Raw genomic sequence first — 16,193 nt, 5'->3', positions numbered from 1 at the left:
GCCTGGGCGTTCCAGCTAGCAGCTCCCGGCCCACTCACCCACGAACTTGGGGCGACGGTCACGGGAGTGCTTCTCTGCGTCGCGTCCGACGTGAGGAAGGGATCAGCTCCTAGTCCCACTGTCATCGGACTCTGGATAGTGTACCCTTGATAGGACGGTATCGCCATCCAGACTCTCGCGGGGGAAGGGGTCACTTGCCCGCCGTTCGGGGGTACATTTCCCGTGTTTCCAGTGTTCCAAGGCTGCGAGGGCTGCTGCGAAGCACCAGGGAGGCTCGCCGCCACCTCAGGAGGCGCCATAGATTGGAGCCATCTACACGCGTTAAGCCAGCCTTCAGTCGAGTCGGTAGATCCGGGTAAAAACGCCACGAACGTGTCAGGGTTCGAGTCTTGAGGCACCGCGGGAACGCTCGTCGAGGTGTCTCTCGGGACCGAGCTTTCTTCAATCCTTCCAGTACCCGCATCCGGGCCACTCTGACCACGTACTCGGACACCGGCACGCTGTACCATAGAGTGCACGGCCCCAATACCTTCAGTAGTAGTCAAACTCGGTCGGGAGGGATCAGTTAGGATCTCCTGCGGTCCAGCGACTGTTTCTTCGTCTCCAGACTCGTCGTATACGTCTTCGTAAGGGCCTTGCGCGGAAGACATCTCAGCCCCAATGTTTCTCCGTCGAAGTAGTAGTAGTACACGCGCTTCTGCGAGTCTTCACTCAAACGAGACCTTCTCCAGCAAGCAGACTACCCTGTTTCTCCACCAAGTGTCCTACACCACCTCTAGGGTCGGGTAGTCCGCGGCTGTTTAGGGAGTACGGTCTCGAGTAGTGGCAGGAACGGTAGCACAAGATAACTTAATACACCAAAAAGCTTCTTGTTTGTTTCTCTCACTCAGCTTAGGCAAGAGGTAGTAAATGTAAGACTGAGACTAATGAACGAGGGCCTACCGCCAACTCGCTTTCCTATACACGACACCGCTTAAGTATATCTTGATCCAAAAGAGTCCTTCTCCATGACATCCGTCCTCGTGCGGCGACAGGAAGGTCCGAGACGCGGTCCTCCTTGCGCATCCGGCCTTGTCCCCAGCCACGTAAGACGATAGGAGGGAGCTCGCACACCGTTCCAGTACTCCACCGTAGCGTTCCAATACAATCACACCATAACTTCACCAGTCTCCTGTGCGAAGTGAGTGGGAGCTTGCGGGGTCAACGGGAACCAGCCTCCCGCCGTCGCAGCACGCTGACCTTCGCCGAGGTCCCTTGTCACAAAAGCCGGCCCGCCAGCGCCTGGCACGACGCCTACATTCCCGGGTACGGGACACCCCTCAGTTTTGTTTTTCTTTTTACTGCACGTATTGTGCTACACCAGTTTTGAAAAAAGCGCGTAACATTGTCAAAAAACGACCTTCGGTTTTTTTTCTGCGCACTGGTAAATGTTTTTTTATTTTTGAACTTGCTAGAAATTTGTAATATCTCATCATCGCAAGAAAGTAGAATTAACTGTTAAGACAGTGACTAGTTATTTGCTCCGCAGAGTATTAATCTTCTTCAGCCTCTGCTTCCACATAGCGACGCTCAAATGCGCTACCAGGACTAATACATTTGCGAAATTACGCCCGCACCACGCTTCGGGGGACTGCACGCATTGGCTCGCACGTCTTCGCCCACTGCACAGTCGCCACACAACCTTCCTTGGTATATTAATAATCATGGGCAACAATCGTTTCTACAATATACTACGTTTGGTGAGATGACGCCTTAACAGGTGGACATAGGCCCGTCTACACGAAAGAAACCCTCTATTAGGCTCGATTTACTAAGATTAGCTCGACGCCTGGTATTATAATACATGTAGCGCTAACATGTGCGTGCTTCGATTTGTAAGCCTTTTGAAACAATAATCTAATAAGGTTATCCGATGCGAATGGAAATATCAACGAAGTATCTACTAACTTACTTACTTAAGAACAAAATATCGGGTATTTTAAGACCTTAAGCTACTGCATGTGCTTCGGGATTCTGATCTTGATTAATCCGCATGGTCGTTTCTGTAAAACCGTATTACTAACGCACCGCTCGTCACACTCGCTTTCGCCGTTGATCCGGCCAATGCACCCCAAGCATGTGGTATACATCAGCTTCTACCAGCACGTCGGCTCCCATCACTCAGCGACGGAATTCTGGGACGGAACTTGACCTTTATTTCATTTTCTAATTGCCGCAATTTCAGTTTCCAACATGCCCGCCGTTCCTCCGTTGACTGCTGTCGCCTACGCCTTCCGGACCAAGCCGGCGTTCCAAGGCCTCCCATATGTCGTGGACTGCGTCTCCGTCTTCTTAGACTCTTCAGTGGACCTGTCACTGCTTTACGCCGTTAAAATCGGCTCCGTGAGGCTTCTGGAGCGTATTTGGACCAGTTCCGAGAACTTGGAACACGATCCCGACCACCGATGGACACTTCGGAAGTATCTGCGCACCGACAAACATTACGGACAGTATTTATTCTCAAAGGGTCTAGAGGACGCCGTTCCTCGTCAAGACATGGCAACGATCAAGTGGCTCTTGACCAAGTTTCAAAGGTTCTCAATCTCATCCGAGGTGGTTACCAGAGCCTGCAAAGCTGGCGCGATGGATATTTTGCAGTTGTTCTATGAGAACGACAGTCGAGTATTAGAACAAAGAGTTGAAATAGGGAGAGGCCACTCGATAAAGTGGGGAAACCTCACCATGTCTGCTGCAGTACTAAGTCGTCGTAGTGACAAGTGACATTGTGTGGTGGCTACATCGCCATATCCCAGATGCCAACTATGACTTGGTACAGCCTTACGCTCAGCATTGATAATGGGTGATATTATAATGGCCGAATGGCTAGCCTCCCATGGCGCTCGTCGGTCTAAAAACAGCGTGGACATAACTACCCGCGGTGTGGCGGCTAATGGGCGTCTTGACGTACTGCAGTGGCTCGTGGATAAAGGACGATGCAAAAATATCATAGCGATGGTGCCCATTGCGGCACAGAATGGCCACCTGGAAATGTTACGTTGGATTGTCGACTGGGCTCTGCAGAAAAATGCTGCAGTCAAACGAGATGTGGTCGCTATGGCAATGTCAGCGATCCACGTAGCTGCTACACACGGACATTTACAGACTGCCAAGTATCTTCGTGATATCGAGCTTCAGGCTGGGTGTATTGGGTACACTATGTTTTTTACTGGTGACGGACTGGATGTGATCTTATGCGACGAAAGGGTCTCTGGAAAGACAATGATCATGGCAGCGAAGAAAGGATTTCTTGATGTCGTACAATGGCTGTACACAGAGTACGGACACGATTGTCAGACCGATATTTTTAACATTGGCGTTAGAAGACGGGGGATGGATGCCAATGCGATGGATACAGCAGCCAAGTATGGTCATCTTGACGTGGTGAAATACTTCCATGAGCTCCAAATATCTGGAGAAACTCGCTTGAAATGTACGAAGAACGCTATGGATGGTGCTGCTAAAAATGGACACTTGCGTGTGGTTAAGTTTCTTCACGACAACAGAAGAGAGGGCTGCACTACTGTAGCGATGGATACAGCTGCAGCGCATGGTCATTTAGATATGGTGAAATGGCTACATCAATATCGAACAGAAGGTTGTACACATGCAGCTATGGATGGGGCAGCATCACTCGGACACATCGAGGTAGTAGAATGGCTACACGAGAATCGAACAGAAGGGTGTACGACGAGAGCTATGGACAACGCAGCTACGACTGGGCATCTCGAAACGGTGAAATGGCTACATTCGAATCGATCGGAGGGATGTACCCATGGTGCGATGGATGTAGCAGCAGCACATGGGCACCTGCATGTTGTCAAATGGCTACATTCCCATCGAACGGAGGGGTTTACCATACGAGCCGTGAACGAAGCTGTGGAGAATGAACATCTCAAAGTTGTGCAGTGGCTTCTTAGCAACGGCTCGGAACGCTGTGCACCTTACGTCGTGGATTCTGCAGCAATTTTTAACCGCTTTGAGGTGGTTTTGTTTCTTCATTTCCAGTGTCAATTTGACTTCAGTGACGACGCTGCATTCGGAACGCTCGAGCACGGCCACCCGGAGATGCACTCGTGGTTGCTAGAACAGTATCCTGCGTTTCGCGACGTTGTTATGGAAGATTAAGAAGGGTGACTAGTACCTCACAAGATTGCGGTCTATTTTTTTTATTATGGGACTTGCGAGCTGATCTCAAGGTAGTGTTCGTGTGAGCATTTCTATTTTTCTTAATGCCGTTAATAGTTTGACCTAGCATTAATCTACCTGTTCTCATCTTAAGACAGTACCAGGATTCCTTACACTGGCTAACATGTAAGCACAGGTACATCAAAAATTGGTCGAACTTTGGAAATTTTTTTTAGCAAATACTATTATTATTTAGCTTTTTGTAGAGCTGCTACCAGACGAAGAAGACACAATGAAATGCTCACCTGGACTTTCAAAGAAAATCCTGCGCGGGTTGTTATCAAAATGTTGACAGGATTAAATCTTGCCGACGGTGCACTGAAGTTTCACAAAAACTACAGCCCCAATTACCGTTAGGAGGGTTCAATTGTTCCTTCGAAGGCAACAATGCAATCATTTCATATCCACGATACTTTCATAGAGTCCGGTGGGAATTTCCATTCCTTGGGCACCGCAGGTATGCGACGCCAAGCTGGCAACAGAAGGTAGCAGCTATGAAACGACTAAAGATCTAGCCAACTACTATTTCACTTTAGAACTTACAATACACTTAGGCCCAAAGAAAGCGTCAGCTTCCCTCACAGTAGTTTTCTATCTAGACCCATAAAAAATCCCTGCAAAATAATGTCATCGACACATTGACCATCTACAGCTGGAAAATTTATGAACAGGCTGGCATACGTAAGTATAATACATGTAATAAGGTAAAACTCCACGGAGTTCTATTCTTCTTTTCAAAGTCGACTTTGTCCGATCATATGATTTGTGGCCCCAAATGGCTTCATTGTGACCTCGAGATAAATACTCGTCCAGACAGGAGAAAAAGTATCTAGAGCTTCTAGATGGAGCATTGATAAAAAAATATTAAACGTGACAAAATGGACCACTTGGAGGTGGTGAAGACTGTACAGTTCTTGCGAAGTTCCGGATAGTGTTCTTCTCACAACTCAACGTGATTATCGCGGGTGTCGATTGCAGCGTCACGCGTGCAGCCCGTCTGACATTGGAAATTCAGGAACAGCACCACCTCGAACTCGTTACATGCTGCGGCATAATCCAAAGCAGAAGACGAACATCCTTCAGCACGGCTGACATAAAGCCATTGTACAACTTTGAGATGCCCATTTGCCGCTGCTTCATCCATTGCTCGTTCAGTGCAACCTTCCGTTCGATGGGAATGTAGCCATTTGACAACATGCAGGTACCCATGTGCTGCTGCTTCATCCATCGCATCATGGGTACATCCCTCCGACCGATTCGAATGTAGCCATTTCACCATTTCGAGATGCCCAGTCGTAGCTGCGTTGTCCATAGCTCTCGTCGTACACCCTTCAGTTCGATTCTCGTGTAGCCATTCTACTACCTCGATGTGTCCGAGTGATGCTGCCCTATCCATAGCTACATGTGTACAACCTTCTGTCCGATATTGATGTAGCCATTTCACCATATCTAAATGACCATGCGCTGCAGCTGTATCCATCGCTACAGTAGTGCAGCCCTCTCTTCTGTTGTCGTGAAGAAACTTAACCACACCCAAGTATCCATTTTTAGCAGCACCATCCATAGCGTTCTTCGTACATTGCAAGCGAGTTTCTCCAGCTATTTGGAGCTCATAGAAGTATTTCAGCACGTCAAGATGACCATCCTCGGCTGCTGTATCCATCGCATTGGCATCCATCCACAATCTCCCCCGTCTTCTAACGCCAATGTTAAAAATATCGGTCTGACAATCGTGTCCGTACTCTGTGTACAGCCATTGTACGACATCAAGAAATCCTTTATTCGCTGCCATGATCATTGTCATTCCAGAGACCCTTTGGCCGCATAAGATCACATCCAGTCCGTCATCAGTAAGAACCATAGTAAGCCCAATACACCCAGCCTGAAGCGCGATATCACGAAGATACTTGGCAGTCTGTAAATGTCCGTGTGTAGCAGCTACGTGGATCGCTGACATCGCCATAGCGACCACATCTCGTTTGACTGCAGCATTTTTCTGCAGAGTCCAGTCGACAATCCAACGTAACATTTCCAGGTGGCCATTCTGTGCCGCAATGGGCACCATCGCTATGATATTTTTGCATCGTCCTTTATCCACGAGCCACTGCAGTACGTCAAGACGCCCATTAGCCGCCACACCGCGGGTAGTTATGTCCACGCTGTTTTTAGACCGACGAGCGCCATGGGAGGCTAGCCATTCGGCCATTATAATATCACCCATTATCAATGCTGAGCGTAAGGCTGCATCCAAGTCATAGTTGGCATCTGGAATATGGCGATGTAGCCACCACACAATGTCACTACGACGACTTAGTACTGCAGCAGACATGGTGAGGTTTCCCCACTTTATCGAGTGGCCTCTCCCTATTTCACCTCTTTGTTCTAATACACGACTGTCGTTCTCATAGAACAACTGCAAAAGATCCATCGCGCCAGCTTTGCAGGCTCTGGTAACCACCTCGGATGAGATTGAGAATCCTTGAAACTTGGTCAAGAGCCACTTGATCGTTGCCATGTCTTGACGAGGAACGGCGTCCTCTAGACCCTTTGAGAATAAATACTGTCCGTAGTGTTTGTCGGTGCGTAGGTACTTCCGAAGTGTCCATTGGTGGTCGGGATCGTGTTCCAAGTTCTCGGAAATGGTCCAAATACGCTCCAGAAGCCTCACGGAGCCGATTTTAACGGCGTAAAGCAGTGACAGGTCCACTGAAGAGTCTAAGAAGACAGAGACGCAGTCCACGACATGGGGGAGGCCGGGTTGGCTCCGAAGACGTAGGCGACAGAGGCCAAGGGGCCATCTTGGTGAAATTGGTGTAGCAACTTGCACTTGAGTTAACTAAGAACATATGGCAACAAATAGTGAAAATGTGGGTCACATAAAATTGATTTAAAAAAGGCTGGCGATACAGCCCGTGTTTTTAAAAAGGGTTAGGTATCGAAACAATGGTGATCATGGATACATTTCCAGGTGCCATCCATGTTTTCTGGGAATAAATGACGAAGGTCCGGTATTTTATCTTATACATGTTTCACATGTTTTGTAACATGTCCAAACATGTTATCAGTACGACGTAAAAAAGTAAGAGTGAAGAGGATTCTGTGTTGTCGGCGACACCTCACCCCCACATTCGTCATGGGTTGAAACTACCTTACGTAATGTATCCATCTCAGGTGTCTGATACTAAAACATGTCAAGCATGGAAAACATGGTACGTAAACATGTATTGCAAAACTTAGCATCGAATTAATCTGCGTTTTTGCTGGAGTCACTAAAGTCCACCACACTGCGAAGGAGATCCCACCGCTGGCGTAGACAACCCGTCTTCGAATAATCTCTGGGTGCCTCCTTGTACACGCGGCGCCAGAAAAGCAGGCATACGAACAGACCGCAGTTGTCACCGTCGTTCTGGATGGGGTTGTGCACAGCTATTATCTCGTACGGCTCCGTCATGCTCCGGACCACGAGCTCTTGCGCCAACTCTTCCAGCAAGTTATGATAGGCGCGTTTGTCGAGACTGTCGTAGCAGTAAATGGTTTTTTGAAGCTGGTTCACAGCGAGGCATGTCCAATGACTGGCATTGACGTTCAGCGGCATGAACACCCATTCCATGTTCGTAGCTGCTACAAGACTTAACGTCAGTGGTGGGATTCGATGGCCCTTATCTTTTGCCGGTGTTTTAAGCTGCGGTAGGAAAATTGTAGTGCTGGCACCGTACTTGGCCGACAGCGTCGCCGAGAAGGCTTGAATTAAATTGTCGTTGAACCAGCAGCCATCTCGAGCACAGTACAAATGCGTCCAGTCCAAGTGAAAGCCCTGGTCGAATCCCGGAAGGCGCTGACCAGGCCATGTTTCAATCATTCGTTTAGCCAACAAAGCGGCTTGGTCATTGTCAAAGAGTATGTCCACCTTACCCATCAGCCATGAGTAGCATTTTAAGCCGTTCGCGCATGCTGCAGAGAAGCTCCACAAAAATTGCATCGCCATCAGCTGGCGTTGTGTAAACACACCCACACCATCTATGTCTGCTACCCAGCATTCTACGCTTGCGTCCATCGGCGTACTGAGATCCATAACTTCACCGTAGGGTGTCCTGCGTTCAATATCTGCTAGCGCTTTCTGTACCATAGCCTCGGGAAGACGGTACGGCACGCTATCTTCAGGAGGGGTTCGCGAAGTACTCCCACAGAGCGGTTTGACCATCTCGGCAAGCTAGAGTCTTGAATTCTTCTGCATTATTCTTTAGGTCCTCCTCCGTCCTTGCGTATACCATGTTCGCCACACAGAAATCCAACTGCTGCAATAAAGCGCTCGGGTACGTTCCGTACTTTTTGTCAAGTCGGATAGCGCCACGTAGCCACTTGATCACGTGGAAATGGCACAACAAAATTCGCGCCGTAGGAAACATCTCTTTCAGAACGGCAATCTTATTCAGGTCCTTGTCGACCATGATTACTAGAGTCTCGTCCCAATCGTTCACAGCTTGGAAATGTTCGATCAGCTTGAGCATATGCCAGTCAGCATTGCGCTCGATCACAGAGTGCTGAACAGCTTGTCCGTTTCCAAACTGGTCCATGACCATAAATGTACACAGCTGGTAGTTGTATCTACATAAAATACACATTTCACAGTTAATACATGGCCAGAATAGGGTAACATGTATCCACCATGCATTCAAACATGATAAATACCTGGTCCAAACATGGTCAAACATGGTTGGGTGTCGTACCGGTTGGTCTTGTGCGTACAGTCAACTAGAAGCAGCTCTGGAAAGCGTTTGTACAACTTGCGCATGTGCTGCGAGCAGATAGAGACCACGGCCGTGTGCCCCCGACAATTTACTTCTACATTCGTCACGTTGCTCCCTGCCGCCATGCCAAACTGTAACAGCAATTCTGCTACTTGGTCTTCGTCGGATAGCGTGCTGCCTACAAAACCGATTGTTAGCCACGCTCGAATACAAAGTCCACATTGAAATACTACGCACCCGACTTCTTTATCTTGGCAACAAGGTTGTACACGTCCTGCATTTGCATACGGTGTGGCGAATTGGTACGGATGTAATCGTACAAGCGGCTGGATTTGCTGCCGCTGGCAATAATAAGCTCCACATCACGCATAACGGGCGAGCTTGCAGGTAGTTGGCGGACCTTCGGATACGACTGGTATATATCCTCGGATACAGGGTGGTTGTGTCCGTAGAATGCCAGCTTCACTTGGACTCTCCACTCCTTGTCTGCTTTCTTCACCACTTGCGCCACAAACCGTACTTTGCACTCCGTTGCGCTCACGCTATGCAAAGGGCGCACGCCTTTCGAACGCACACGATTCCTCCAACCATGAGTGCAGATATACACCCTCTGATACGGGTCCATGGAATCAGGGACGAGCGGCATGTCGGACTCGGCTTTCCCGGAAAAAGATTTCATTTTCTTAATCTGTTGATTGCGTAAGCGAACGTTCAGCGTTTCTGACACGACCAGTACTGTCGAAGTGTCTTTCTGGTACTGCGCTAGATATTCCTCGAAACGCTTCCAATTCTTGTGAAACGGTGTCAAAGATGGGACGTACTCGAGCTCCACGTTGCTCTCCATTAGTGTCCTCTTTCGCGATCGCGTACTTGTGCTTGTTCCAGAAGTATCACTCTCTTCTTCATTAAGTGTGTCACCAGCCGCGCCTTCCACATCATCTGATGAACGCAGTGATTCTTCAGATTGCGCAGCATCACCGTGACGTGCTGTTTCCAGATCAGCAACGGTGTATTCGTCAAGCGCGTCCGTGGCTTGAGCTGCTTGTATGCCGTTATTGATAACACTTGAACTTACGCCCACGTCACTCTGCACGGACGAACCAGAGTCCGCCTCGGCGTCGTCGCTGCTGCTGCTGCAGGAAACCGCCATGGCTCGAAGTATACTTGCAGTCTTGCTCGTACGGACCATTGTTCTAGCAGACACCAAGCATATTCACAGCAAACATTGTAAGGTCATGGGATAAACACGGGAAACATGGAGTCCATGTTTTCTTCAATGCATGTACACATACGTGATCGCTTCAGTGTATGCAGCACAACCTGCCCTCGTTGTCCACGTGCTTGCGGCGCGTGTCTTGTTCCGTAACCTCACACGTGTTACTGTTAGATCCACGCAATAATAGTTAGCTTCCATAGCATTCGACGTACACGCATGACACACGACGTACCAGTATAGCACGGGAGGAGGGGGGGGCGTGTTCTGGGAGAGTGGGGGGGGCGTGTTCTGGGAGAGTGGCTGAGGTTTGAAGCCCCGGGGCTTCTGAGAAATTGCGGGTCTGGTGCACATACAGCAATAATAGCTTTGAAAACGGCAAGCAGCGTTAGACATCGTTGACCACGAGACGCGATAAGTACATGCGTCTGCGGGGAGACACTACCTGAAGTTCGGCAGGCTGGGCAGCCTGGCAGGGGCAACAGAGCTTCGTTAGCGGCGGTGGGAGGTGCGTCACGTGGCAGAATGAGTGGCTGTGCGATTCGTAATTTACCGAGTGGATTTTTTTAAATTACAAACATGGTCACACATGGATACATAACAGTTTTAAACATGGTGATAAAAACATGGGCTCTACATTTTCCGTTTAAAAAAAGAACGCGATCATGACAGAAAAAAAAATCACGCTTTTAGGACGTGCTCTTAATTAAGTAATAGTTTTGAAGGCTTGTTATATGTTTCTAAATATTTACTTCAAGTAAGCCTGAAGAAGAAGTCAGACTGTAAATATTCCCCACGAAAAAACAATAATCTGTTGGCGATTCAAGTGCTGTTATTAATACCAGTAAAGTACATGCAAAACTTACAGTCTTACATGAGACTTACAGCTCGCAGCAGTGTCCTTGCGGCTTGACAGGAAGGCACGTACGTTCGCCAGTTGGACGTTCCAAAGCTTCCTATCACATTTTGCGTTGCTTTACCCTGTCGACCCGAACACTCAACACTCCTTCAGCAATGGTATCAACACATGAACATAAAGACGACTTGAAAAATTCCCACCTCATACAGCGCGACGTCGGACCATCCCGACGGTAACATGCACACAACGGCTTTGAACATTCAGAGCTCCGGTCACGTCGGTGACCACGAAACGCATTGCTGTTTTATCGACATGCTCCGCATAATTTAGCGTCTATCCCTGTGCAGTCTCTACTCTGACCCTGCCTACATTCTACGCTGCATGCCGGTCGTCCCCGGTCGTCCCTTTGCAAAGGATGAGACTTGAACGGCGTTGCTGACCTGACACAGCGGTCAGGCCGGGTTGAATCAACCCGGCCAACCGTTGATGCCCGCAGCATATGGGCGGCACGGACTTGAAATCGTCTCACTTGGCATTTTTCCCCTTGTGAGCGCGTTGCACGATGCCGAAGGACGGGTTCACGAGGAATCCCTACCCGGATCTCAACGTGACCGAGCAACAGCGAGAAGAGCTCATCGAGCTCGTCAACGGATGTGTACAGAACCATTTCCAGAAATATGAACAATTCTTCGTGACAGACCAACACCGCTTGGACGAGCGTCGCTGGGAACATGTCAAGTCCAAGGAGGATCTCCATATCTACAGCGAGCGTTCTCAGAAGGATCAGGCACGTAAGGGACTCATACCGAACAACCCGATCCAGTTAAGCGAGCACGAGAAGGACATGGCCGTCATGATGACTGTCGGCACTGTAGTAGGCGAGCTCGAGGATCTCATGTTCGGGATTATCAACACGACGCGGGACACGATGCGTATCAAGGCAGCGTACGTAGGAGACGTGGAAAGTGGTGCGATTCTGTGTCCCGTAGTGGAACCAAGCGAAAAGGAACCTTTCCGGTCGCTAACGGTGAAGTGGATGGCGACAGATGCCGCGTTGAAGTCCCACAAATGTCGAGACTTTGTGGTCATTGAGGCGACAGATATCCTCCAGCTCGAGAACGGCGAGCGCATCGGCTACCACGTTCTACATTCTATCGAATTCCCGCAAACAAAGCCACTCCCTTATCTTATTCGCGGGAATCTTTCAGCGGTGGCCTTCTACCGACACATCCACAGCACTATTATCGACACGTTTGGGTCGTGTATCATCGACCCAGGACAGAAGACGAAGCGAATGCTCTTCATGCCAGCAGCAGCGAGCTCAATGCTCACTGCGACCAACTACGTGCGCTGTGGTCAGCTGAAAAAAGTGGCGTGGATGTTACAACGTCAGCACGCTGGCTTCAAGCTTCGAGAAGACAACCGACTCCAGAAAGGGTGCGTTATGTGCGGGAAAAGTAAGAGTATCCCGGGTATCGGTAGAAGCACGTGCAAGCTCTGCAGCGGTACCGTGTGCTACTCGTGCAAAGTACGAGAACGAATGTACTTCATCGGACAGGAGAACGAGCTCATTCAGCGAAAGATCGTCTTCTGCTCGCAGTGCATGAGCAAGGCCATCAACTGTAGCACTCAGGAGGCCGCTCAAGACCAAGCAACGGGCTACCACGACTCGTACGATAGCGCTTCAACGTTCTCGGAGTCTACCTTGTCAGCGTTCTCGGATTCCTCATCAGTTTATCACTAAATATAATGGTTTGTAAAAAAAAAACGAGCGAGACTACAGTACATGTACAGTAGAGGTTTACAGTGGCGAGGTCGACACTGTCGACCTCGCCACGTGGTACTGTACAGTACACTCCCACTTGATTAGGTGCCTTTCTTCTTGTCAAAGTACATGTACCAGGCGGCGGTATCTAGAATCCTAATGTTGAAGTACTTAAGTGTGCGTACTGGTAAATGGACTTCAATACGATAAAAATTGACTTTGTATCGCAGCGACAATTGAATCGATTAGAGCATCTCCACCGGTCGGGACTTAACCTAAGTCTTAAATGAGACTTTGAAACCCCAAATTAGAAAATAAGACTCGAGCTCAACAATAGTCTCCAACGGGGAGACTTAAGGGAGGTTTTAACCTATAGTTTCTGCCAATACCAAGCTGCAATTTGTGACCAGACTGCCAAACGCACAGACAGGATTCCTTGGGTGGAATCCGGGTATGTTTTCTCTCGTGGAAGATGACTCCGACGACGAGTTTTATGCCAGCATCCTTATAGCTAACATGCAGCAGATACCTAAGCGCAAGCATGGCGGCTCAGACCGAGGGAAACACGCCAACAAGAACCGAGAGAGGGCTCAGTGGGGAGAACGGCTGATGAAGGACTATTTTGGGGAAGATCCTACCTACGATGCCCGTACGTGCGCTGCTGTATTGTATTCACTATAACAGCAACTCTGCTTTGATGTATAGAGGCATTTCGTCGCCGTTTCCGCATGCGTCGAGAACTGTTTGAGTACATCGTTGTCGCACATCCGTGTCGGGATTCTTGTGCTCCAGCCAATGCTGGTACACTCGGCTGTAGAAAGTATCTTTCTTCTAACCAGTACCTGTTATCGGATCTTCAGACGTCTCTAGCCACGACAAACAGAGCTGAACGGTGTCTTCATCGCTCCACTCGCGGCCCTTCCCCATTTTGCACAATGCGATCTTTCGGTAGATAGAAATTTGATTACATCGCGACGCTATAAGTCGAGTCTTATTTTAAGGAGAGTGGTTGGAACCCCCGCCTGTGGAGACTCTTCAGGATTTGAAAAAATGGACGCTCTACGAACGCTCTTGTCTCAAATCGCTCCAGACCTCCCAGCTATCCGAACGACGTATACGTGTATGCATACGTGTATGCAAACCACTCATTACGCATTCCCCCCCCTCCCCCGATCGACGGAAGCCAATGAACCCGGCGGAGCGAATGCGACGGTCGGCGCGGAAACGTGTGCCCCCTGAATCGGACAGTGACAGCGATTACAACGTAGATGACGAGAACAGCGTTAGTGACGGAAGCGAGTTCGCGCTAGGCACGACGTCGAGTTCGACGGAGCATTCAGACAAATCAAGCCGCTCGGAAGACCTTCATCCTCAGCATTCGACTCCTCCCCTTCCTGGCCGCACCGTCTTCGAGTCGTGGGATGCGTTCGACACGTACATCCGCACATACCAAGCGGAAACGTACCAGGTAAGGTGTATTTGGTCTGCTTAGTATATGACCTTCTCTAACAAGCCTATTGATATCCAGGTGTTCAGACTTCGAACAAACAAGAAGGTTGGCGAAAGAAACGCCGTTATCCAGCGTACGGGCTCAAAATCTACACCTATTCCGGAGACATGGGAACGGTACGCCAAGACGCTGGTGTGCACCCACGCCGGAAAGCTCAAGCCGCGTGGGAAGGGCAAGAGAGCACGTCAAGCGTCTCGCTCGATCGAGTGTCCTACACAGGTAAGCCATCCACTGGCGGGTGCTGGCGGGTGCTGGTGGGTGCTGGCGGGTGCTGGCAGATACAGGCGGGTCCTAGTGTGTGCTGGCGGGTGCTGGCGGATAATACAAGCACACTAACGTTGTAATGTCTTTTAGATTAATGCCTGCGTTCGAGAAGTGGATAAATCAGCTCACAAGTTTGTTGTATGTATTACGAAGATGAGAACGACCCATAATCACTTGGTTGATTCGACAACGTATCAAAACTACCCAATTAACCGAACAGCAGTTGGGGAGAGTGTTCTGCAAACCGTGGGGGTTCTACAAAAGGCCGGTGCAGGAAAGAAGAGCATTCACCAGTTTATTACTGAGAATTCCGACTGTTCACCGACGATAAGGGATGTACACAATCTGGTACGAAAGCTGAAGAATCAATCAACCCAATCAACAACTAGTGCCCAACGTTTGAAAGCGTGGATGATGGATTTCTGTGGAGAAGACGGCAACGTGGGCAGAATTTTTGTAGAGGCACAACAAAGCAAGGTACACGATGATCGATCAGATATTTATTCATACCACCGCTTATAATCCTTTTGCTGTTTCAGAAAATTGCTACGTGCATAACAATGCAGACAAAACACATGCGGTATCTGTACGATCGTTTTCCGGAGGTCTTACTTATCGATGCTACACACGGAACAAACGTACCGAAGTACAAGGTATTTTCCTTCATGATTCATGACACCTTTGGTAAAGGGCAGTACGTGCAGCACGCCTTAGTCCAGAATGAGCGGAAGGAAACCCTGGAAGCAGCCATCGAAGAATTCAAACTGAACAATCCTGCTACGAAGCGGCTGCAGTGTGTCATCATTGACAAGGACTTTACCGAAATGAGTGTGCTGGAGGCGGCTTTCCCTGGGGTCAAGATTCTACTCTGCCAGTTTCACGTAATTAAGTACCTATCCGAGGAGATCGCCAAGGCCGACGAGTACTGGTTTAATCCGTGGCAGAAAGAACAGTTGAGAGGTATCGTCTCCCTGTTGGTGTATGCAAAAAGCGAGAGAATACAACAAGCACCGACGTTACATGCACCAAGTCATCACTGTGGGAGGCGTCGAGCGAGATAGTGCTCCAGTCGGGCACACTACCGACTCAGTCGGGCACGCTGCAGACGCAGTCGGGCATCGTGTAGAGCCTGTCGGTTGCGGTTCCGGTCTGGTTGAGCGTGAAGATGAAGAGGAGGAGGATCACCTAGAAGCGAGACTGCATCCCTTCGAATCGTATTTCAAACGAAATTGGGATAATTGCAGAAGCAAATGGTGCTCCTACAAACGCCAAAACGCTGTCACGCTGGGAAACAACACGAACAATCGTCTAGAGGCCTCGTAGAAGCAAATTAAAGACATCGTGAACTCTTTCATACAGCTGGACGAATGTATAGAGTCCTTGATGTACTACCAATCGCTCGCAGAAAAAGATTTCGTAAATCGAATGTTCAAGATTGGCGTTATCCACCCCGCCCCATACGACAAAGAATTGCAGTACGTATATAATCTAGCCGGCGAGCACGCTTGCAATTTAATTTTTGAACAGTACGCATATGCAGTTGGGCGTGCTACATACAGTTTCTTTGAAAGAATTCCTGGTGTGATGTTTATCAAGAACACGACTCACGA

The 16,193-nt window shown here is 49.1% G+C and overlaps 1 protein-coding gene across 1 annotated transcript; it reads left to right on the top strand.

Moving 5' to 3' along the window:
• Positions 1-11,592: 11,592 nt before the first annotated feature.
• Positions 11,593-12,788, top strand: PITG_07426 (uncharacterized protein; the record flags this gene model as incomplete). Its single annotated transcript, XM_002904407.1, has 1 exon — positions 11,593-12,788. The coding sequence occupies one exon, from the start codon at positions 11,607-11,609 to the stop codon at positions 12,786-12,788; it is 1,182 nt and encodes a 393-aa protein (XP_002904453.1).
• Between the last annotated feature and the right edge of the window lie 3,405 nt (positions 12,789-16,193).

Source organism: Phytophthora infestans, genomic scaffold (assembly GCF_000142945.1).
Source record: "Phytophthora infestans T30-4 supercont1.11 genomic scaffold, whole genome shotgun sequence".
Lineage (NCBI taxonomy): Eukaryota > Oomycota > Peronosporomycetes > Peronosporales > Peronosporaceae > Phytophthora > Phytophthora infestans.
The sequence above is the reverse complement of the archived record's forward strand: the minus strand, read 5'-3'. Positions and strand labels throughout refer to the sequence as shown.